At 37.6% G+C, this 25,700-nt stretch overlaps 1 protein-coding gene across 1 annotated transcript in view; it reads right to left on the bottom strand.

Annotated features, from left to right (window-relative positions):
• The window catches only part of CR1 (complement C3b/C4b receptor 1 (Knops blood group)), a 129,405-nt gene that overhangs the window by 41,040 nt on the left and 62,665 nt on the right, over positions 1–25,700 (bottom strand). Inside the window, exons 17-28 of the mRNA XM_046681868.1 lie at positions 21,000–21,398; positions 18,760–18,936; positions 18,564–18,666; positions 16,966–17,051; positions 14,942–15,160; positions 12,676–12,855; positions 11,990–12,089; positions 8,545–8,630; positions 6,216–6,614; positions 4,528–4,704; positions 4,340–4,442; positions 2,919–3,004 (exon numbers count right to left, since the gene is read on the bottom strand). Coding sequence (XP_046537824.1) covers positions 2,919–3,004; positions 4,340–4,442; positions 4,528–4,704; positions 6,216–6,614; positions 8,545–8,630; positions 11,990–12,089; positions 12,676–12,855; positions 14,942–15,160; positions 16,966–17,051; positions 18,564–18,666; positions 18,760–18,936; positions 21,000–21,398 — 2,115 coding nt within the window. The remainder of the gene's footprint in view (positions 1–2,918; positions 3,005–4,339; positions 4,443–4,527; positions 4,705–6,215; positions 6,615–8,544; positions 8,631–11,989; positions 12,090–12,675; positions 12,856–14,941; positions 15,161–16,965; positions 17,052–18,563; positions 18,667–18,759; positions 18,937–20,999; positions 21,399–25,700) is intronic.

Genomic DNA, 25,700 nt, shown 5'->3' with positions numbered 1-25,700 from the left:
TATTAATTCAACAGGAATCTTTTGAGCACTTACTGTATCTCAAGTGCTATTTTAAGCACAAGATAGACAAGATCTTTTCACATTAGGGATCTTCATGCTACAGATATCTTTCAAAATATATTATTTATTTACTATTTGTCTATCAGTGATTTAATCTTTTCTTGATGACTTGACCCCACTATTCTCAAGACCAAAATGAATGGTTCCAGTAATGCTGTCACAATGAAATGAGACATCCTCTGTATTCCTGTACATGCTCCAAAAGGCTCAGGAATGCTATGACTTTTGAGATATTTATTGGTTTTTACAGGGTTTTTTTCCTCATTGAAGAAACACATTTCTTTCTTTGAGCGTTTCTATTTGGAGAAGCTCCTTTCTCCTTCTTATGTGATCTGTATTTGGGAAGAGGATACCGCAGCTTGAAAGAATTATGGATAAACTAATCAAAGGATGGATAGGTTAACCAATGTTTACATGCTAGAAAGTGATTTTAGGTATATCTTTGGGCTCATGAGAGTATTTTTCCTTTCTGTTTTTCATGCTTCTTAACTATATTCCAGGAAAATTAAGATTTTCAAATAGGGGCCGGCCCGGTGGCGCAGCGGTTAAGTGCGCACATTCCCCTTCTCAGTGGCCCGGGGTTCACCGGTTCGGATCCCGGGTGTGGACCTGGCACCGCTTGGCACGCCATGCTGTGGTAGGCATCCCACATATAAAGTAGAGGAAGATGGGCACGGATGTTAGCTCAGGGCCAGTCTTCCTCAGCAAAGAAGAGGAGGACTGGCAGTAGTTAGCTCAGGGCTAATCTTCCTCGCAAAAAAAAAAAAATATTTTCAAATAGCTGTCTTCCAAATATGAAAGACATAATTATCGTTTCATTAAATAGATCAGTACAAGATGTCCAAATAATTTTAAAACAAAGTATTCATTTGAAAACAGTTCTATTATTAACATGTGTTTTTCAATAGTTATGATCAGAAGATGAAGCAACATCCTGTTTGATTTAATGAAGAAATAAATGGACAGACCGGACATATTAGTAGTGTTTGTGTATCTAACATATTATGTTCCTGCTATATTAAAAACAAAAAATAGCTCCTTTAATCCATTTCTCTCTGCAGCTATAGTTCCATTTCTCTACTCCTTTCCTCAGAACTCCTCGAAGATGCTGTTTGTGATCTTGCATTCTCCCGCCTGCATTCTCCCTTGAACTCATTCCAATCAGGCATTTGCCTCCACAACTCTACTGACACTGCTTTTGTCAAGGTAATTCATTATCTCCAAGTCATTAAACCCAACGATAATTTTCTGTCCTCATCTTGTTTGACCTCTCTGGTAAAATATGATGCAGTTTCTCAACTTCATCTCCTTAAAAGAATTTCTCCACTTGGCTTCCATGATACCTCATCTTCCTGGTTTTCCTCTTAACACACTGGCTGCTGCCTCTTTCTCTTGTTTGCTGATTTTTTCTCATCTCTCTGAGTTCTTACTGTTGGATTTACAAGGCGTGGCCCATGCATCTTTCTCTGGCCATATTCACTCCCAAAGTGATCTCATTTCGTCTCTTTTTTAAACCCTATATCTAAACCATCAGCTAAACCTCTCATATCTACCCTTGGAATTTATACAGAATTTGGCCACCTCTCATCACCTCCCCCATGCTCTGCTGGGCGAACACCTCTGCTTAAATTTTTGCCATAGCCTCCGAGCTTATACCCTCAGCTATACCCCCAAGTTATCTTTGCTACACCTGCTTTTTGGGCCCTCAGCTGCTTTCTCAGTTGAGTGCTGATACCACTGTTACCTCATTTCCTAACAACACTGGCTGTCTCAGCCTCCCCAAGGGTGAGAGATGGGCTCCTGCACAGCCTCTGCTTTCCCACTGCAGTGGACGTCAAAGCAGCTCCCACGTTCAAGCCAACATGACTGGATACATGGCCACTCTGGCTCCTTCTACCACTTCTAGGCTTATATAGAGTACCATGCAGCACATCATGGTGACCACATAGTCTGACCAGAGGGATGAGATAATACAATGGAAGGCAGGGACTTAATACTCTTGGGATAAACAGGAGACAGGAAAGACAACAGCAGATAAATTGCTTATTCTTCCTCTTCCTAATGGTCAGTTCTGATTCCAGAAGGCCTCTCCAGAGATGTCCTATATAACCAAACAACCAGCTGTTTTTCTTGTGAAGTTTATGGCCACTTTAGCGACACAGTATCTTTTATTTATCTTCTTTTCTTTCCTCCCTGCCTCCCTTTTTATTCTCCTTCACTCTTGCTGCTCTAGCTCTGTACCTTCCAATAGAACATTATAACCTAAGCTTTGCCTCTGGCCGTTTTCCTTAGGGGAAATCTTAGGGGAATTTCAACCTAAGGTATACCCCTGTCAACTCAGTTATCTCTAGAGTAGGCAGAGTGAGATCAGTACAAATAAGTTATATCCTGTTATGTTTCTACTCGTAAATACTCCAATGGCTTTCCATCTCACTCAGAGTGGAAACCTAAGTTCTTACAGAATGTAGAGTTATTCCTTTTTTATCATCTCCAACTACTTCTAGTAGTAGGAAAGGATAGAAAAGTTGTAGTGTGACGACTATTACTTTTGACAGGAAAAAAAGGGAAAATTTGACAAGGCTTCAGGCCATAATTCTCTCCCACTATGAAGCATTTTGCCCCACTTATAGCATATAGTATGCTTGTAAATATTATAGGTTTGTACCCAAAACACATGATGCTCAGGTTTATTTCCCCAAAAAACATTCCTTGTAACTATTTCAACAAAGAAGTATTTCTATCAAAAACGAAGATAGAGCAGCAGACATTAGATAATTTCATGGGGCAAAATGCATTAAGAAAACAAAAAAAAAACAAGGAGAAAGATGCAGACCTGAACAGATATTCCTTCTACTCACGTTCACACACAGGAACACTGTTATTCCAAAGGCTTTCCATTCCAACCAAGATACAGTAACTAGCAGAACTTCCCTTTAAATGGAACCTAAGGAATAAAAGCAGTAGTGACGGGGCGAGCACACCATTTCTCTCTTCCCTTCATTGACAGGTCTCAGCTTCTTTTCTTCTGCTAAAATACAATTTCATGCCTAAATTAAATCCCAGGTGAAAAAGCTTAGCTCATTAGGTGTCTCAGCTGATGGAAGCTCAGAAAGAAATGCATGTTGAAAGGTTTCAGCTTCCAGTGAGGGACAAAGTAATAACAACGGTCAAAGCTCAGTAATCAGAGAAGCCTGAACTGAAGAAGGAACAAAAAAACATAAACAGGCATTTCTCTGGTCTGGTCCCAGACCTTCAGGAAGTCATCCTTCCTTGACTGCTCTCTGACAGTCCCTTTTTTGTCATTAGGAGGAATTTGGTCCTCTAATGCAAAATGTAGCATTTTCCTCTCATAGTGGATCATGAGGAAAACAACTCCTGATTTAAGCTGGCAAGTCAGAGAACATGAGGAAAGATAACAGAGACTGTTCTTTTTGCCAATACATTTGGAGTGTTCCTGAATGGCACTTATGGCATATCTGGATTATTGAAGGGTAAAGTGAAATTATGTAGGGAAAAGAAGGAAAGGTGAGAAGGGAGGATTCTTTGGAGGACAATCATCCTAAAACATCTGGTTTATTGTCAGACCAATGGCCTCCTGAAGGGCCTTCAGGTGACTGGAGTGACTGGTATTTGATGCCTGTCAAGGGATCCTCAGAATATATTGGGAACAACTGTTCTGTTGTCCATGCTTTTTACCTGCTAATGATGTTGGACTATAACACCAAGATCATTTAGATTCACATAGTTAATGACATTACTTGAAGCATAAACGTCAGTCTTCATCCTCCTTCAACACAGCTTAATACTAATTAGATGACATATAATTAGATTAAAAAATACTTCCACTTACTCTTCATGCCTATTCCAAATTCTGCTAGTGATCCCTTTAAAAGTTTCCTGAAACAATCCTTGCATGTTATTTATCATATAAATAACTTTCTTTTATATATCAAACCTTTTCTAACAAACTCTCTGTAATATTTATCTTTTAAGCATACAAATTACTATTTATCCATACACTTAATGTTCCACCTAATTAGTCAACATCTTGTTACATTTCTGCTGTTCAGGGTATTTACCTCTTTCCCTTTTTAAACATCTGTTCACAGTTCCCTCTGGTTTTCACCACACTTCCCAATCATTGTTTTAGACATTAGTCTGTTTTAGTACTTCTTTTCCATTAGGCAGCCCCCTTTTTGGATAAATACCCATTGCCCAGGCGGTCAGCATATCAGCATCCAGCACTGAGTCCTTGGTATCTGTTCCAGGTCATACTCACCCCTCATCACAAATGAAGGACACTTTTGCCCCAAGCTGGAAATTAAGTGGAAGGAGTATACGGCCATTAGGGAGCTGGTCTATGAAGTCAGCACATGATTTCACTAGGGAAAAAAGAAAAACGAGTAAGACTACCATATGAAGGACAAAGAGATTATTGATCTGCAAACCAGACAAGAGTGTAGGCACCTGCACATCTTGGGGCTTCTGGGCTCCAGTCTCCCTGGGGCGTACAGCGCAGAGAAGCAGCCCCTCTGAGATCATAGCCGGGCTCACAGCTGTAGAACACTTCCTGCCCAGGGGAGAATTCGTCCTTGTTGCTTGTGATGTGCCTACCATGGAGGATTTTTGGAGGTGGCTGACATACTGTGGAAAGAACAGGTCCAAAGTTCCTGTCAGTTATGGGGAAATATCTTTTGCTAAATCCTAACCCTTCCAAGAAGTCAGAGACTTCATTATTAAATGGGTTCGGGTATAACAAAGGAAGTCAAACGATACTCCAACCCACTCGTTTGACTGATGCGGAAGTTAAGAATAGGGAAGAGATGGAGCCAAAGGCCTTACAGGTAGAAAGAGGTATAGAACCCAGTTCTTCCCAGCACAAGGTCTAAAATACATTCATAAGTCTACCAGGCACAGGGGTTCCTTCTTCTAATGCTGGCTAATCAGTGTAGAGTTATTAGTATTGAGGGACCTCTCCACCCACATATTTTCTAGAAAGGCGATCCAATTTACAGCCTCAACTTTCAGGTAACGAGAAGATTGCCTGAACCTAAATCTTTAACAGATTTCGCCCCATCTCTTTTATTGCGCTCCTGCGACTGAAGTGTAGATAATGCATATTTATATCTCTTTGTCTGTTTGTCCTCCCAGCTGCTCTCTCCGTGGTTGCACAGGCTGATATGGGTTTGTGGAAGAACTGTAAGCTCCCTCTCTGTCCCTCTGTAACAGCCAAAACATTTACCAATCCACTCCTAAGACAGCTATTGTGGCATAAGAAGACAAGACAAGCCATGGAGAGCAAAGTCCCCTCAATAAGCCAGTCCTTGTAATGAGAGGGCATATTGCTTAGAGAGTATTGGACCCAAGGTCTGGCTGCCTCCATTCACAGCCCTTTTGGTGTGTGCTCAGAGCATCAGAACTCATTTGAACTTCAACCTAATCTACATCTAATTGAAGGTAATGAAAAATATGTTAGGCTTTGAGCAAGTTATTTTCACTTTCAACTTTAGATTCCTAGTGATAAAATGTAGGAGGTGGACAAGAATAGACAAACTCTAAGGTCTTTGTCACTATTCTGAGGGTGTGATATCTCTCTTAATAAGCAAGTTTATTTCTTTCTGCAATTGATGCTGATAGAAGTATGGCAAGAACCAGAGCACGCAGGCTCTGGGGTCTGACACACTTGCATTCTATTCCTGAGCATGCCACTTAGTAGTATATGATTTGGGCAATTTAATTAACCTCTGAAAGACCAAGCTAACTTCACTGTCATATGGTTATAAGAATAGCACTATTCCAAAGGAGTGTTGTAAAGAGTAGAAGAGACAATGCCTATAAGGTGCTTATTACACAAATGACCAGAAAGCCCAATATAATTGAAAAATATAGGAGCTGGTACTTTGCCCTGACAGTTGCTCAGTATGAGAGTCTCAGATGTCTCCTTCTTTCATTAAGCTCTTGCTTCTCAAAATGAAGGCACGTACACATAAATGCACATACACACATGCACAAACACACCTTAATTTCATGCTTTATCCCCCCAAATTTGCTCACACTACTCCCCAAAAATCCTTCCCCCACAACAAACACACATCTCCTCATCCTCCTACAACTCATGTCATTCATAGGCCCTTCAGAGCCGCAGTCAGACTCACCCCTGGAGCAGCTCGGCAGCTCCGGCACCCATTTGTTTTGGGCCTGGCATCGCACACTGGAGGGTCCTTTCATGACAAAGCCGGGCTGACACCTAAACTCCACGATTTCATTTAAGGGAAAGAAGCTTCTGTTCTCAGACACCCTGATTCCATTTTCAACGTCTGGAGGCGTGCACGTATTAGGTACAATGCACTGAGGGGGAGGGCCGCTCCAGATGCCGACTTGATTGTTGAGGCTGGTGCAGTATATCGACGGCTCACCGATGAGGTGAAACAGCTTTATCCTTCTCTCTCTAGGATTGCAGTAATAGGTCACCACCGTTCCATATGGAAAATATTCTCTGTTGGTGCTAATGAAATCTCCATTGGCGATGGCTGGGGGTGGCCCACAAGGAATACCTGGGAAAAGGGATAAGAAGTTAAACAAAACCTCAATTTCTTTATTAAAGTTATTAAAGATAAAAGATATTAAAGTTATGCTCAATTATGAATTTTGATAACCAGTTTTTTAAAAGCCCCAAATTACCAAAATGTCAATATTCACAAGACTTCTGCCCTTGTCTAATCTTTGCTAACGTACAGACATATTTTTACACAATTGCAGATTAGATACCACAATGCTATGGCGTCTGATCTTCTCAATTAATGTTATTTCAATAAATATATCCACATTATTATAGTTCACATACTTCTCATTTTAAGTGATAATTTATATGTTATTTCCCTATTGTTAATTCAGTTCTCTCTCTACAGAAGACATTTGGCTTTATTCTGTTGGTTATTAATACAGTATAACACACAGTATAGCATTTTTATCAAATAAATAAAACAAAGACTCTGGCACAACTAATAAAAAATATAAAGCACAAATATGCAAATTAGACATGACAAACATAATAATCACTTATTCAGAACTAATAAAAATAATTAAATGTGTTATACTGTATGTTGTGAAAATAAAGATATTAAGGATAAAGATATATTTTGCTAATATTGACTGAAGAAAAGGAGGAATATAGAAGTGAAAAAAAATGTATCACAGACATTACTCCTAAAAAGAGAGGAGGTACAGATAATTTTATAAACAAATTTAATCTAATATTCTTGTAACAGATAATTCTTAGGCATTTAAAATCATTCCTGAGCATATAAAATATTTCTATAGTTTTTGGCAGGTATACCATAAAGTAAGCACTTATTTATTTATTTATTTTTACTTTTGAGAAAATATTTAAGATGCATATTTATTGTAGAAAATTCATAAAATATAAATAAAAATAATCTTTAAGCCCATTATCTAGAAAAAAACCACTGTTAACTGTTTAATGTGTAATCTTTAATACACATGCACAACATATTTTTTCTAAAATATTTTGTTGGCTGATTAATATACTAGCATAAGGATATACTATTTGATTCCATTTGGAAGAGTTACCTCTCTTGTCTAATGCATTCTGGCATGTTTTTAACTTTTTTGTTTTTACAGAACACATCCCTTGTTCCTTTTAGTAGATTATTTCCAAAATATTGTTTGGAATATGCTCAACATTTAGGTTATTTTGACATTTTCACTGTCATAAACAATAATGTATGTAACATCTATATAGCAATCCTTGCAAAAACCCACGGTGGTTATTTTTTTAAAGAATAAATCATAAAGTGTTGAATTCCTGTATTAAAGGCATGCATACAGTTAAGTTTTTTGATATATATTGAACACTGGCCTTTTAGAAAGTTTGTTCCCACTTAACCCACCACCAGTTGGATTTGAGAGTGTTGATTTCTTCATCACCACCAAACCCAGGTTTATATTCTCTTTATATTCTTTGTTAATTTGCAATTGCTTATTCCGCTATGTGCTCCAAAGTGTAGGAAACTTGTATTCCAAACAACTCACAGGAAAGATGGCACATCACTGTTCAGACGAGGAATAAGAAGGAAGTTAGAGCTCCACTGTTTGAATATATGACCTGATACGAAGAATTGGCAGAGGAAGCAGGGCTTCTTTCACTAACTTTGTACTTGTTTACTTCACTACAAAGGAATGATTTTCAAACTGGGAAATGTTCAACCAACAAAAGAGGAAGTTGGGAGCTGTTTTAAACGAGTTCAATTCTATTGTTTAAAATAAATTATATTCCAAGAAAAGGAAAAACCAGGAGGAACTAGGGGCTTGGAACATTGTGAGTACTTTTAAGGGAATGACTATTTTCTTCAAATATTAGAAGGATACCATTGCTGAGAGGGAAGAGCTTTATTCTTTGCAATTCCAGCAGGGCAACTCTAGGACTAACTAGTGGGATAAATGGGGAAAGAGATTTCAACTCACGTTCGCAAATTGGTGGCTCCGTCTCCCAACTGACAGTGTTGCCTGAGATGATACATTTAGCAGATGACTGACCAATGAGTCGATACCTAAAGGCAAAAAATAAAAACTAATTGTGGAAAACATCCCATCAACTTCCTCACAGCATGCATACATGGAAAATCTGAAAGACAACGATCTGGGAGAAGTTTAATAACTAGCCTAAACTCTACCTATTTTATCTGGCTTTTCTTATTTCTCTTTACCTATCTGGTCAATATTGAAAAGGCTATTTCCTCTCTAATTCCTTAAGGACCACTCTGCTTCTTAATTTCTTGGCTTCATTGTGGTTTGTATCAGGTACCAAAAAAAACCAATCTTTTTGTAGACCTGTTTGATAATTTTCTTCTTAAAATCTGTTTTTCTCCCTTATATTTTTCTTGCCGTTTTTTAATTTGTTTGCATTTGCCTGATATGCATTTATAATTAACACTGCTATATCATTTTTGTTTAAGCATGTTTCTTGTAAATACTACAAGATTTGACTCTTTTGATCCTGTTTAGAAGGAGGCTTTTTCTTTCCACAGGGAGATTAAGCCATTTGAATTTACTGAACTAAATGGTGTGTTTGATCTTGGCTTCATCCTCATTATTTAGACTATTTCTTTCATAATGTCCAAAGACGAGGGTGCAAAAATGGATAAAACTGATCTGCCCCAAACAGCAGGGGCTTACTTCTGGCAGAAGAGACAAATACATTCTTTGCTATTCCTTATCTTCCCTCTCATTTGCTATATGAACCAGATAAATGAATCTCTTTTAGTTGCTCTAATAATTAGGAAGTTAAATATTCAGTTTATGTTCCATTAGTAATTTCATTTCATGTGTATGTGTATTATATATATGCACAACACATATTTAAACCTATTTTCTCAATTTTAGAGTCAAAATATGTATAGTCTACCCATCCCCTATGTAATATAAGTCTAACCTATGTTTTCTTGCTTTTCTCCCATTTTCTAGTTTCATGGATATGTTTTATGACTTAGAGATTCTTATTAAAAATTATGAGTATACCCACAACTAGAAGGACCTGCAACTAAGAGATACAACTCTGTACAGGGGGCATTTGGGGAGATAAAGCAGAAAAAAAATATGAGTACATTGCAAAGTTCACTTTTCAACAATTAGCTCCATCATTATATTTGGTGTCATAACTTTGTTGAAAATATTTGACCAGGTATTTTTTTAGTGTGCTTTTTGTTTAGTTTTGTTTTTACCAGCTTTCTACCTCACTGATATTTCTTTTGTACTTCATCATTCTCCTTTTTAAAACAATTACTCATGGATTGCCTGGGTTTATCGTCTTTCTTTTCCCAGGAAATATACTTAAGCGGTGTAATTGTGGGGCCCTTTCTTATCCTTTAATGTATATCTGGAGCTTTGAGATGTGAATACTAGCTTGACTCATTAGAAAAACTATCTTCTGCAATTTAGTGATGTGAAGGATCAACGTGATGTCAATATAAATTAATTTCTTTTGCAGGTATTATAGTTTATTAATTTCCTTTTGCATTCTTGAAGGTTTTTCCTTTATCCCTGAAATACAGAAGTTTCCCTAGTGATGGCTAGGTATGGGCTTATTGTTTTCTCCTCTGGAATTTTTGTTACATGTATTTTGGATCTTAGTACTGTCTTACCTGTATCTTCTCTTTTCTCTTTTTCTTTATTCCTTTCCACTGAATTCTGGGAGGATTTGATTAATTTTTCCTCTTGCTCTCTGCTTTAATTTTCTACAATATTCAGTGTGTTTATCATAGATTTTTTTTTTCCAGATTGACAATTGTGCTTTTCATTCATGTGAGAACATTCCTGATTTCCTAACTAGTTTCACAGAAGCAGTGTGCAACTGAATGTTGTTGAAAACATGAATAGGAGATTTTTCTAAAAGTTTCCCCTATTTCTTGGAAATAACTCCGTTCTGTTAGAAGAAATTCCTTCTTATTTTTCAGATCAGTCTCTTTTACATTAATTTCCTGTAACTTATCATAGGTTCAATGGTTTTCTGTTTTGTACCCTCATTCAGTAAAGCAAGATGAAGAGGGTACAGTCAGAGAATTTACAGATTGCAATTTAAAATGCTCAGAGAAAGTGAGAAGTGTTTAGATTCCCTCTAATTTTACTTTGTCAGATTATAGGTACTATGGTCTGTAAGGCCTAGGGTGGCAAATATGCTGGAGACTACAAGTTTCCTTTCAGGGTTTATCATGGCAGCACAAATCTAGCCCATATTCTCTAACTGGCTCAGCTGCTCACATTGAGAGTGAGGTTGATACTCCACTTTGTGCTGAGCAAGGGCAGGACCGCTGCCCAGTAAACACTTACCTCTGACATTCTCACGGGGGGGCTCTGTTACAGGTTGAATAGTGCTCCCCAAAAAGATGTGTTGAAATCCTAACCCCCAATCCCCATGGATGTGACTTTATTTGGAAATAGGGTCTTTGCAGATATAATCAAACTAAGATGAAGTCATTAGAGTGGGCCCTGATTAAATATGATAGGTGTCATTATAAAAAGAGAGGACTTTGGACATAGACACATACAGAGGAGAGAATGTCATGTAAAGATGCAGACACAGAGGGAAGATGGTCATGGAAGACAGAGGCAGAAATTGGATTGATGCTGCCACATGCCAAGAAAGGCCTGAGGGGGCCAACTTGGTGGCACAGCAGTTAAGTTTGCACCCTCTGCTTTGGCGGCCTGGGGATTGCCAGTTAGGACCTCAGGTGCAGACCTATGCCCTGCTTATCAAGCCATGCTGTGGAAGGCATCCCACATATAAAGTAGAGGAAGATGGGCACGGATGTTAGCTCAGGGCTAATCTTCCTCAAAAAAAAAAAAAAAAAAAAAAGAGAGAGAGAGAAAAAAAAGGCCTGAGGTGACCAGAAGCTGGAAAAGGCAAGGAAGAAACCTCTCTCAGAGGCTTTGAAAGGAGGTGTCCCGTCAACACCTTGATTTTGGACTTATAACCTCCAGAACAGTGACAGAATAGCTTTGTGTTGTTGTTCTAAGGCCTCAGTTTGTCATGCTTTGTTATGGCAGCCCTAGCAAATTAACCTTTAAGATTTGTTTCTCACACAATTGTTCCATTGCCTTCCCTTTCTTCCAGCAATGTCTGCTCTGAGTGGGCTGTTTATATGGTTTGCCTATGCTCTCCCCCCATTTTGTGCCTCTCTACCTGGTGAACACCTCACTTCTCTTGCATGCACTTCCTGCGTTCCCCGCAAGGATACAGATTGTCCCCTGAGTCTTAGCATACCTTTGTTCACTTCACTCAGGAGTTAAGCACCTGTGTTCAGGCTTTTTGAGAGCAGACGGGAATAACCTAGTCCTGCTTTGTGAGATGTGACTAGAAGGGAGTATTGCTGTTCTGGAACTCTTGAACCAAGAGATGTTGTTGACAACTTACCCTCTATTACAAGAATAATTAATTCTGGATCCGAACTGGGTGTCTGTGTCTACATGCACCACGCCATTCATAGGATCTGGAGGAGTTTTACATGATCTACCTATGGGAAAGAAACAGATTTGGGGGCCAGGTATAGTTACCTGAACTTTTATTATTACATAAGGTCCCAACCTGACTGTAGCTTACCGGAGAACATATGCAATTCTGATGCTTCCACAGATTTTGTCACCTTGAGGAACCTCACGAGACTGCCTCAGGATCAGTCACCTCCTAAGTACCACTTTCAAAAAGATCTCCCCTCCCGATCTGTCTCATCTCTACCTGGAATCTCTTATCAAAATATAAAGGTTATGTATAACTTTAAATCCTAACAATATATTTCAAAGTTCTCAAATTTTTCTTCCCAGTTGGTTATTCAAACAGTTTGTGTCTCCTCCCAAATTTCATAATTCATTATTTATTTTCCCATAGGGAATGGAAAATTTCCTGCTAATATTCCTTGAAATATTCTCAAGAAGTAAACGTTTCAACCAATAATTAGGGATGACCTACAAGACTAACTCTTATATCTACCAATCTGAACACTTTTGACAAAGGTTTCTTATCTCTAAAATGTGAAAAAATTAAATAAGATCCTACAGATACTTTGATAGGTATGGGAAAGCGCCAATGCAGGGTTTACTCACGTTTACAGACATCTTTGGCATTTGACCACGTCAGGTTTTCTAGACATGTGATGGAGAATGACCTCCTGTAGAATTCAGGGCGACATTCATACTTTAAAGATGTCCCAATGGGAAACACAGATTCATTGGTTTGGATTTTCAACTTAGCAAATTGAAAATGATCTGGGGAGTTACAGTAACCTAGAGACCAAGAAATCAAGAATGTCAGGCTTAACAAAAAGATACCCAATGCCCTTCGTTTTCTCTCTCTCTTGTTAGATTTGATGCCAGAACAGAAGAAAGTTTTAATTCTGAAAAGATAATTTCCTTGTAACCTTCAGAGGGAACGTTCTATAAGCAGATGCCCATTAGAAACATACTGTTTGGAAGGCTATTCTGCTAGCTGGTCATTTTGCTCATGTAATTTACTGTAAAAGACAGCTCCAGTTCAATTTTTCACATTTTTAGTGAGCCAGAAAGAGTGCTTCTGCCCAGTTGCCACCTTTCCTGTCTGGTTTCCTTGTACTTCAGTAAATCAAAACCCCAATAGAGGTCTCACAAGCATGAATGGAGAACTCAAGATATTTCTTGGCACTAGGAGGCAGCCACCAATTTTCTAGGTCTGATTTCTAAGCCATTTCAACACAAGGAGGAAACAAATAGCATGTCCCTAAAATAAATAAATAAGGAAATAAATAAAACTATAATCTTTATTATAAGAAAAAAATGTTTCAAGTGTATGTTGAATCAAATTCTAGCTTTAGCTCCATGCTGCTACAGGCTAATACCAGCCCTGATATCGGTTCCCCTACATTGAACCCAGCACCTGGTATATACGGGGTTAAAACCAAAATCACACATTCCCTGCTTCTTTAGTTACACTCATATGTAACTATTTGTTTCTTTACCCTCTGACTCCCTGAGCTTTACAACCAAATAGAAGTTAGAAATTATTAAAGCCCAGGTGGCCTCAAGCTGGGCTCCCACTAAAGTTGTGGCTAGTCACAGGTTCTTGAAGTTCTTTTACAGAGAAACTAATGTCCAGAGAATATCAAGAAACGGAAGCTTCCCAGAGCTTCCTGGCACCAGAATCCACCATCCGCCACAGAGACAAAGAGCCAAGGACACTCCTCTGTGAATTCTCCTATCTCACCCTGCAAATGGTCTCACAAAGCCAAATGTAGACTGGTGGGAAAACACCAGCCAACAAGGCTACATACCCTCCTCCCTTACCTCAAACCCCAAATAAAAACCACTACCAGTTTCTCATAGGGGAGCTAGCAATTCTTAAGGCACTAGCTGTTGCTTTGCTCCCTCTGCCTGGCAAAGAAAGTAAAACCTTTCCTTTCCACTCAAGACTGTTTTCATTATTTGGATTGGCATCTGGTTCAGAGAGCTATGATTCACTGTTCATTCAGTAAATATGGACTAGGTCTCTGCATTTGTAAACAGGCTCATAGGTGCACCCCTAGTTGAAGCCATGGTATTGAAGGAGAGTGAGGGCACAAATGACTTCTGAGTAACAAGCACTTGATCCTTTTCCTTTGAGAATTTTTCTTTTCTCTCAGAGTTCCCCAGTGGTCATTATGTTATGCCAGGACTAGGATTTCTCCTACAATTTACTTTCTCCTTCCTGTATTCATGTCCTGAGGGTGGATGTCTTAAGAAACCTTCTCCAGACCTTGGAAATACACACTCTTTATTTTGCAATTTTCCCTGGAGTTCACACACCTTTGCTTTTTCTTTCCGCCAAAGTGGGAAGACTTCAACAGCTAAAACTAGTGTGGGACTAAGGCAAAAAGTAAGCCTTATTTTAATTTAGAATTTAGCCCAAATTGGCTAGAGGAATCTTTGTTGTTTGTCTACAGTGTAGCCCAGTTTTCATAGAGAATACACAGGGTTCTTAGGTCAAATAGGTAATTAAAAGTGATTTTGCCTGGCTTTGTTTTCTGCTGGCCTGTGATTTCCTCTAAAACCTGTGAAGATGGTATAACTTATGCTAGTTAAGGTTCATAGGTATTTGCTTTCAATTCTTATGCTTTGAAAACGTTTCTAATTCTCTAATTAGAATTAGAACCACGACCCACCATCTCCCTCTTTTCACTAGCCCTCTAGCAACAAAGGTCATCAGAATCTCATATGCTGACATATCTTAAAGCCATTTATTACTGATTTGGCATTTAATTATGTCAAGTATAAATAAACACCACATTGTAATTACAGAAACTTAGAGGGTCTGGTTTGGATATTCTGAAGCCATTTGGGATGTAGAGGAGTGTACACTAACCTGGAAGTACACAGCGAGGGGCAGGGCTGCTCCAAATTCCATTCCCTTGACTGTCACTTGTGCAGCGGATGGTGCTCTCCCCAGTGAGATTGTAGGTCATCCCTCTGTATGGGTGGGGGTCACATGTGTAAGTTACTTCTTTTCCAAAAGGAAAGACCTCCAGAGGTTTTCCTGTGTGTCTCCCATTCAGGATATCTGGAGGATTTGGACACAAGATTTCTGGAAAGAAGGCAAGACTTAGTTTCCTTGGAGAGTTTTTACCAGATGTATTGTGTAGTTATAGGGTGCTATGGTTGGTGCTACCTAAAAAACACTAAGGACATGATGGTATACATTAAGCCTTTGATGAGATGGACTAAGTGAAGTGATATCTCAATCTCATTTTTTTATTGAAAAAGCACAAAATATATTTGTCCTGAATCTTCCAGATAGTTAAGTTTTGTGGATAATAGAAACTTTACAACTGTAATTGAGCACCAAAAGTTGTAAAGAAGAAAAATAACCATTTGGAAGCTAACTCATTCACTTACTCAATATGTATTAATTGAGCACTTATTCTGTGTCTGTCACTCATTGGGGCCCTGGAGATAAGAGTGGTGAAGAGCACAGGTAAGGTCTTTGTCCTCCAAGGAGCTTACATTCTTGGGAAATACTTCTAGATTGTATTCCAGGTGTACTAGTCACCTAAAATAGATGAAACCTTTCCTTGATAACTTACTGATACTGACCATCAATCTTGATTATGAAAGTAGTGCTGTCACAATGAGTTGAAACATATATCAGTCATTGTAAAAACTCTAAATGATTCACACTGCTTTGTTTTTTAAACTGTATGGGTCTGTTTATGGTTTATTTTTCTTTACTCTGTTAGGCTTCAAATTGTTACTTCTTTCTGGTATCTGCTTGTCTGTTTAAAAGAGTCCCCTCCTCACTTCTAACTGGCATTTCTAATTTGGAAGAAGCTACTTCAACTAGTAAGAGTCATGAAAAAGAAGAGAAATAGTCCAATCAATAACTGATCTCTAATGTATGCCAATAGGACAGCCATTTGTCATGTTACTTCAATGTATATTGGGTTTCTTGGACAGCAGGGAAGTATACGTAAGTTATGTTCTTATAAATTCTTACTATAAAAAGCACCATATGATGTCCTAGTGGATTTCTAGCAACATAAACATTTTAGTAAAATTTGACTGTTTGAAAACATATATATTTTCTAATCTTTAGGATCAAGAGATGAAGCAAAGTCCTATTTTCTATTAGGAGAATTACAAATGCATAGACTAAGAGAAATCAGTAGTGATGCTGCACATAGAAGACTCATGTTTTAATCAGCTTATTTCTGAATCTTCTTAAGTATGTGTTTTGAGAGTTTAAGGAATCTTAAACTGCTTATTCTGTGTAATGTTGTCCCCTACTTTTCCCTCATTCCTTCATTGCTTTGATTTATCATTTCCATAGCACTTAATTTTTTAATTTTTGCTCTTGTCCATCTCCCCACTTTAGTATAAATAACATAAGGACAGGGAATTAGCTCATCTTGTTCACTGCTCTAACACCAGTGCCTAAAGAACACCAAGCACATAGTATGTACTTAATAAACAATTGATTGAATGAATGAATCTTTCATATTTGTATATTAGCAAATAGGTAGGAATATTGTAGAGTGAATACACCTTGATGGCAGAAAAAAAAGAAAAAAGGAAGAAAAAAAGAAAGAAATTTGTCAAAACTTCACATTATCTAACCTCTCCTGACCTAGAGGCAAACTACCACAGGATTTATCATATAGAATACAGAGTTCAGAATGACAGAGACTGATCAGATGGCTCGCAAAACACATGATGCACAACCAAGTACAGTACAACAAATCGATTCACCAAAAAAACGCTATTAAAATAAGCAATTATCTATCAATCATTCAGATTAGGAAAGAGGGGAGGTGACAACAGGGAGGTGACAGGTCAAAATACTAATCAGATTAAGGGAAGAGATTTGCCTGAAGTATTACTCCTTCTACTCACGTTCACACACAGGAACACTGCTATTCCAAAGGCTTTCCATTCCAACCAAGATGCAATGGCTAGCAGAATTGCCTTTTAATTGGAATCTGAAGAAGAAAATGGTAGCAAATAGGTAAGTTGTTGCACCCAAAATGCCATTCAGTTGGCAATCTGAGGCCCTGCCAAAAATCTCAGCATTTTGAGGACCTGAAATCAGCAGGTGACAGAGGTTCAGAGGCCACATCAATCTGGAAAATCACAGCCTCCAGTAAGGGAAAATGGCAAAGCACAGTCTCTTGGTCACATAATAGTCCCAGTCTGAATTGAAGAAGGTAGTCGTAGCATAGCTGGCATCTCCTTGATCCTGGACTCAGAGAAGTGAATCTCTGATCATTCCATGATAAACCTGATAAATCTACTTGTTGTTATTGGAAACCCAGTCTTCTAATGCAACATCCTCCTGATACTGACACTGGAACGGCAAGTAAAACAGCTCCCAGTTTGGATTGGAAAAGCATAAAATAACTGGAAAGAGAACAAAGATTGCTCTTTCATCTCTACATTTGTGATGGCTGTGAAGAAAGCTCACAATAGCATGTCGGGCTATTGAAGAATAAGTTTGACTATTCTAGGAAAAAAAGGAAACGAGATTGGAAATAACTTTAAAAAAAATTTTTTTTAAGTTATTTATTTTTCGCTGAGGAGGATTCACCCTGAGCTAACATCCATGCCAATCTTCCTCTACTTTTTAGTATGTGGGCCACCAGTAGAGCATGGCCACTAACAGAGCAGTGTAGGTCTGCACCCAGGAACCGCACCTAGGCTGCCAAAGTGGAGCACGCTGAACTTAACAACTAGGCCACTGGGTCTGGCTCTTGCAAATGACTTTTGTATGAAATCATCCAAAATTCTCAAAGCATGTTAGACCCTGATGGCTCCTAAGTCTTATTGAGCACTGGTATCTGGTGCCTACCAAGGATTCTTTGAAACATTTTGAGATCAGGTGCTTTGTGCTCATGCTTGATCTTTCCCATCTAGAGATGTACACACTGTGGAAAGCACTAGATTCATGTAAACAAGTTAATGACCTTACATAAAACATTAACATCAGCTACCATGATCCTATTTCAGAGCCTTAGCCCATGACTAACTAGATGATATATAGATTGGATTAAAAAAATGATTAATCTTATACTTTCACTCCTATTTCAAATTTCACTTTTGATGGTTAAAACAATTTCCTGAAATAATTCTTAAATGATCTTAGTTATTTTTAATAAGCTTTTTGTTACATATCAAACTTTTTCTGGGACTCTCCAAAAATTATTCTTATTCTTTTATGCTTAAAAAATATGATTTTTTTACTTAATGTGTCACCTATATATATTCATAACCAGTAGTTGTATTTGTCTTTGAACCTAACATTTAATATATATCCCAGTTTTTCCCTTCATATCTCATGTTATTCCTTTCACCTGCTCCTCACTCTTACTTCCATATATACCTCCAAAATTTAATCTCCTTGAATATTTTTTTAAGCCACACCAAATATTCCCTTTTTTAAATTAATTCCTAAGCCAAATTTCAGTGTCCAGCAGACCAGGCAAGCTCACACTCACCCCTCATCACAAACGAAGGACACTTTTGCCCCAAGCTGGAGGTTAAGTGGAAATAGTATTCGGCCATTAGGGAGCTGGTCCAGGAAGTCAGCACATGATTTTCCTGGAGAAAAGGCAAAACAAACAGAAATAAGACTGGCATATGGGAAATAAAGAAAAAAGCTAAAAATGTCAAACCAGATGAGAGTGTAGGAACCTGCACATCTTGGGGCTTCTGGCCTCCAGTCTCCCTGGGGTGTACAGGACAAAGAGGCAGCTCCTCTGAGATCATAGCCGGGCTCACAGCTGTAGAACACTTCCTGCCCAGGGGAAAAGTTGTCCTTGTTGCTTGGGGTGTGCTTACCATATGGAATTTCTGGAGGTGGCTGACATGCTGGGGAAAGAACAGCAAAGTGCTGTTAATTGTGTGAAAACAACTTTTCCTCAGTAGTAAACTGGCAAAGAGAATCATAACTATAAGTCTACATGTTTAAGAAAACCTGATAGACTAACACCCTCATTTTATTGCTGGCAAAATTAAACACAGAGAGAGAGAGGAAAATGTCTTGCCAAAAGCCACAGAACTGATCACACATTGCAGAACTGTGACTAAAACTGAGATATTATCCATTCATTGTTTTTCATCTAAAATTCACACCTGAGATTACACGGCGGACAGTTCTCTTCTAGAATGCTTCCTATTTCTGTTGACCCAATACACTATTGTTAAGATTGATGAATTTTTATATCTTCATACTTCCATTTTAGAAAGGCATCACCGGTTTATAGTCTACCTTTTAGGCAATAAGGAATGCTTGTGCTCAAGTCTCATCTAATAGATTTCCCAATCACCTATCGCACTCTGGTTCAACAAACAGGATTTGTACATCTCTTCTCATCTCCTTCCAATTCCTCTCAGTGGCCACCTGACATGGGTTGGTAGAGAAATATGAGTCTTCTCTCTATATTCTATATAGCCAGGTGCTGCTTAACCATTAATTTCATTCCAATGAGAAGATGGGCAACCATTGAATTGAATCTTCTAAAAATCCTACAGTCCCCATAATGAGAGTGCATACTGCATACAGCATATTGTAACTGAGTCACTGATGGTCTCTTTATACTGTTGGTTTGAACTCAGCATCAGAACATACTTGTCTCAACTAAATGATATAAAACTCTATTAAAATGAAAAATCACTTCATTTTGGCTTGGTGCAAGTCAGTTCCCCTCCTTGGACTTCAGCATTCTCAAGTATAAAATGGGAGATTGGACTAGAATAAATGATTTCCTTAAGGACTCTGTAAATACTCTGATACTATAATACCTATTTTCAGGGCTCATCACCCCCCTGTATCCCTTGATTAATAAATGCACTGTGATGTAATATTTAAGTGTTGTGCTAGTTAAATATCTGTTGACTCCCAACCAGCTTCACACCTCTGCATTCTCCTTTGACTGCTGGAGCTGGAAGCCTGAAAACTATGATTCCTTGTCTTCCTTGCCAGCTAGGTTCTGGTTAGGCTCTGCCAATTGGAGGCATATATACCAAGTTAAAGGCAGGAAGATGACAGAAGCCATTCTTCTACAGGAGGCTCAGGAAGTGGCAGTGTTGATGGCTCTTGATTGGCAGTAGCAACTTCCATTTTAGCAATGCCAATGCCTTTGGCTCCAGCAATCTCAGCTACATTCTGGCAGCAGTGGTGGCTCCTGCAGCATTAGCAGCATTGGAGGAGAGGCCTGTTCAGCAATAGTTTCAGCAGTGAGTGCAGGGGCCTCTGCTCTAGTCCAGGAGGAAGGGCAGCTCCCTGACCTCTGGTAACACTGCCTTCCTCCTTTTGCTCTTCCTGACCTTCCAACATGTTTATATCCTATTATCTGCACGAGATCCCTCGCCCCTTGAACTATCTAGAGTGGTTTTTTAAATTTCTATGGCTCTGGAGGCAGGCAGACTTGGGTGCCAGTCTTCAGTGTGCAAGTTAGTATCTGTTTAATCTTGAAAAGTTATCTAACCTCTCTAAGATTCATTTTCTCTGTAAAACATGGAAAGAATAGTAACAACTTGAATCCTTTGTTTTAAGGACTAAGTGCACACATAACCTATATTAGGTCCCTAACCAGAGAAATCACTCTTTACATATTAACAATTATTATACCCAGGAGCAACTGACAGATGATAGAGGATGGAGGTAGTAGAATGTGCAGAGACTTGTGTTTATAGGAATCCCAAAGAAACTTCATATTCCTTGCCGGGATTTAGCTTTGCTTCTAAATTTCAACCCACACATGTACACAGACACATATACACACACCTTCTTTATTTCATATTCCCCCCTAAGAAAATTTACTCATTCACACTGCTCCCCAAAAATCCTTCCCCCAGAACAAACACTCATCTCCTCATCCTCCTACAACTCATGTCATTCGTTGGCCCTTCAGAGCCGCAGTCAGACTCACCCCTGGAGCAGCTCGGCAGCTCCGGCACCCATTTGTTTTGGGCCTGGCATCGCACACTGGAGGGTCCTTTCATGACAAAGCCGGGCTGACACCTAAACTCCACGATTTCATTTAAGGGAAAGAAGCTTCTGTTCTCAGACACCCTGATTCCATTTTCAACGTCTGGAGGCGTGCACGTATTAGGTACAATGCACTGAGGGGGAGGGCCGCTCCAGACGCCAACTTGATTGTCGAGGCTGGTGCAGTATATTGACGGCTCACCGATGAGGTGAAACAGCTTTATCCTTCTCTCTCTAGGATTGCAGTAATAGGTCACCACCGTTCCATATGGAAAATATTCTCTGTTGGTGCTAATGAAATCTCCATTGGCGATGGCTGGGGGTGGCCCACAAGGAATACCTGGGAAAAGGTACAGCAGTTTAAATAACAGTGAATTAAAGTAACTAGTGAGAGAAATCCAGTGAGTCACTAAGCTGTAACTATTTTTGCATTCATTAATTGATTTTAATCTTTGCTAACACGTAGATCAGTTTTCAAAGTCGTAATTTTGGTGGGCATAATAGTATGTGCTCTACCTTTCTTACTTATATCATTTCCTGTAAAGATATGCATTTATTAATACAATCCACATTCTTTACTTTTAAATAACTTTTGGTCATATTATTATACCATAGTTTACACAATTTTCCCCCTACTTTTTCCATTTGTCTTAATTTTCATTTTTGTTATTGAGTATAGCTTTTTTAAAAAATAAAATAAAAAGACTCTTGCTAAAAGAAAAAGTATACGGGAAGAGAAACAACACAGATATGCAGCAGTAGGAAATAGAATTAGAATATATTTGCATATATGTGAGAACATTTATGAAACTATAGACTACTATATGTTAAACATTTTGAAAATCTAAATGGTATAAAGGAAATATAAATTACCAATATTCATTCAAGAAGATATAGAAAGCTAGAATGGACCAAGAACCTTGTAAGAATAGAAAAATTATTTCACATATAAGTTCTATCAAACTTTCAAGTAACATACTTCCATATGTAATTTCAAATGTTTCACAAGATATAAAAGATAGAGAACTTATGAACTCATTTTATCAAGCCTATGTTTCATATCACAACATGACACCCATGTAAAAGCGATCATCTATTAGTCCACAAAAAACCCTCAATCCATTCGAAAATGTAGAAGTGGGACATAGTACATTTTATTTCTATAATACTATATAACTAGGACTAAGTAACTTCAACCAAAACTCCAAAACACTTGAAATTAAAAATCAACATTCTTAAGGAAGCTTCTGCGTTGGTTAATGGTAGTCTCAATAATTCAAATCACACATTACTTCACCCCTTCATGCCCAGCTAAGAAAGACTAGAAATGTTGGATAAAATATAAAATATATCTGTGAATGCCTCAGGAAACTAACAAACTAGTGAAGTATTGCTGGACCATGATTTGGCAGAAGATGAAAATCCAGGTGAGAGCCAGATTTTTGGGCTGCTTTTTCCCTGGGAAGGTTAGCTGAATCAGGAGCAAACATCTGAGTGGCTGAGTAAAATCTGATAGTCCCATGGAGTCAAGGGACAAAAATTAGAGTCCAGGGCCTGCAGAAGTTGAAGCCCTGGTGATACCTTCTGATGTGTACTGGAACCTCGAAGAACTAGGTCCTGGGAATCAAGATTACTGGAATTATTCTTCAATAGGTGGCCCACAAAAATCATAGTTTCTGAAATTGAGTTAAAGTGGTCTCAGATTGCTAGCGTCCCCAGGGTACCTGGTAGAAACAACAATAACAACAAAAATCCTTTCTGGAAGAAGATTAGTCATCTAAGACCTTGAATTTATTTCTACAGAAAAGGGGTTTCCAAATACAGATGGTCCCTGACTTACGATGGTTTGACTTCCATTTTTTTGATTTTATGATGATATGAAAGTGATATGCATTCAATAGAAACCATAATGTGAATTTTGATCTTTTCCTGGGATAGAATATGTGATATGATATTCTTTTATGATGCTGGCCAATGGCAGTGAGCCACAGCTCCCAGTCAGCCATGCAATCATGAGAGTAAACAATCAATACCCTTACAACCATTCTGTACCCATACAACCATTCTGCTTTTCATTTTCAGTATAGTATTCAATAAATTACATGAGACATTCAACACTTTACTATAAAACAGGCTTTGTGTTAGATCATTTTGCCCAACTGTAGGCTAATGTAAATGTTCTGAGCATGTTTTAGGTAAGGCAGGTTAATCTATGATGTTTGGTAAGTTAGATGTATTAAATGAATTTTTGACATGATATTTTCAACTTAAAGTGGGTCTATGGGGACATAATCCCATCATAAGTCAAGGAAGATACGTATAATTCCTGATATACTGGCAAAGATACCTAGGTACTTAAAAAGATAAAATAATACAAATAAGGACCAGTGTAATCATTAACAATAGAACTGATGCATCAGGATTCTATATACTGGAATTTTCACTCACAGATTTAAAATAACTGTTTACTATTCAAGGATAAAATACACAAAATTTAAACTTTTGGTAAGAATTAGAAACAATTAAAAAGTACAGGGAAAATTTTGAAAGGAACCAACTAAAAGTTCTGTAATTGTAAAATACAATTACTGAAATTAAGTATTTGGATAGGATTACTAGCAGGTTAGACACAGTTCTAAAAAATCAATTAATTTGAAGCTAGGACAGAAGAAAATATCCAGAACAAAACACAGAGAGACAAGAGGATCAGAAATACAGACAAAAGAGTAAGAGACTTATGGGATAGAGGTATAAGCCCTAGCACATGTTTAAGTGAAATCCCACAATGAGAGGAGAGAGAGAACAGCATAAACAACATTTAAAGAAGTAATGACAGAATTTTCCAAAACTGATGAAAGACATTGTCAAACCACAGATTCAAGAAGCCATACAAATCTAAGCAATACAAATACAAAGATATCCCTACCTAAACACATCATAGTAATATTGTAAAAAATCAAGAGTAATCAATTTTAAAAGAAGCCAGGAGACAGTTGAAAACTTTCAAAGGAACCATACTTGGAAAAATGTTTAAAGAATTTATTGCCAGAAGACCTACAATATAAAAATGCTAAAAAACAATTATTCAGGCTGAAGGAAAATAGTGTTATATAGAAATGATAAAACTGCAATATGGAGGAAGTGAAACAGAAAGAGGTAATGTGTGGATAAATATAAATAACTACTGTTTTTATAAAACCAAAACAATAATGTCTTGTGAGATATTTAACATATGTAAAAGGATGACAGCAATAAGAAAATGGCAGGAGGGCATAACTGAAGTTAAACTGCTATGGGTTCTTGCATTGGTTGGCAGTTGGTAAAAGTTCTAGTTAAGTTATGTGTAATAAATCAAAGATGTATATTTTAGTCTCTACAATAAGCATTAATAAGAAAATATGAACTTCCCTCTTATAACTGCATTTTCCACATCCCATAAATTTTGGTATGTTCCATTTCAATTTGTCTCCAAGTATTTTTTGATTTTTCTTTTGATTTCTTCTTTGACATGTTGATTGTTTAGTAGCATGTTGTTTAACTCCATATATTTGTGAATTTTACAGTTTTTTGTGTGTAATTAATTTCTAGTTTCCTACCATTGTGGTCAGAAAAGATGCTTGATATGATTTCAATCTTTTTAAATTTGTTAAGATTTGTTTTGTGGCCTAACATGATCTATCTTGGAAAATGTTCTATGTGCACTTTAAAAGAATATGTATTCTGTTGCTTTTGCATAGAATGTTCAGTAAATATCTGTTAAGTCCATCTGGCCTAACGTGCCATTGTAAGGCTGATGTTCCTTATTGAGTTTCTGTCTTGATGATCTATCCATTGATGTAAGTGGTGTATTAAAGTCCCCTACTATTACTGTATTGCTGTCTATTTCTCCCTTTAGGTCTGTTAATATTTGCTTTGTATATTTAGGTGCTCCTATGTCGAGTGCATAAATATGTACAAATGTTGTATCTTCTTGTTAGGTTGACCGCTTTATCATTATGTAATGTCCTTCTTTGTCTCTTACAACAGTCTTAGTTTTAAAGGCTATTTTGTCTAATATAAGTATAGCTACTCCAGCTTTCTTTTGGTTTCAATTTGCATGGAATTTCTTTTTCCATACCTTCACTTTCAGTCTGTGTGTCTTTACACCTAAGGTGAATCTCTCATAGCAGAATATAGATGGATGTTCTCTTTTTATCCATTCAGCCACTCTATGTCTTTTGATTGGAGAATTTAGTCCATTTACATTTAAAGTAATTATTCATAGGTATGTGCTTATTGTCATTTTGTTAATTGTTTCCTGGCTCTTTTTGTAGTTCCTCTCTATTCTTTTCTTCTCTTGTTCTCTTCCTTTCTGGTTTGACTTTTTTTAGTGGTATGCTTATATTCCTTTCTCTTTCTCTTTTGTGTATTTAATATAGGTTTTTGCTTTGTGGTTATCACGAGGATTACATATAACAACTTATATCTATAACAATCTATTTTAAGTTGATACCAACTTAGGTTTGATCCTATTGTAAAGCTCAATATTATTATTCTCCCCCACTACATTTTATGTTTTTGATGTTACATTATACATCTTTTTAATTTATGTATCACTTAATTATTTATTGTAATTATAGTTATTTTTAGAACTTTTGTCCTC

Source organism: Equus quagga, chromosome 13, assembly GCF_021613505.1.
Source record: "Equus quagga isolate Etosha38 chromosome 13, UCLA_HA_Equagga_1.0, whole genome shotgun sequence".
Taxonomy (NCBI): Eukaryota; Metazoa; Chordata; class Mammalia; order Perissodactyla; family Equidae; genus Equus; species Equus quagga.
This window is presented reverse-complemented; position numbering and strand designations above follow the sequence as displayed.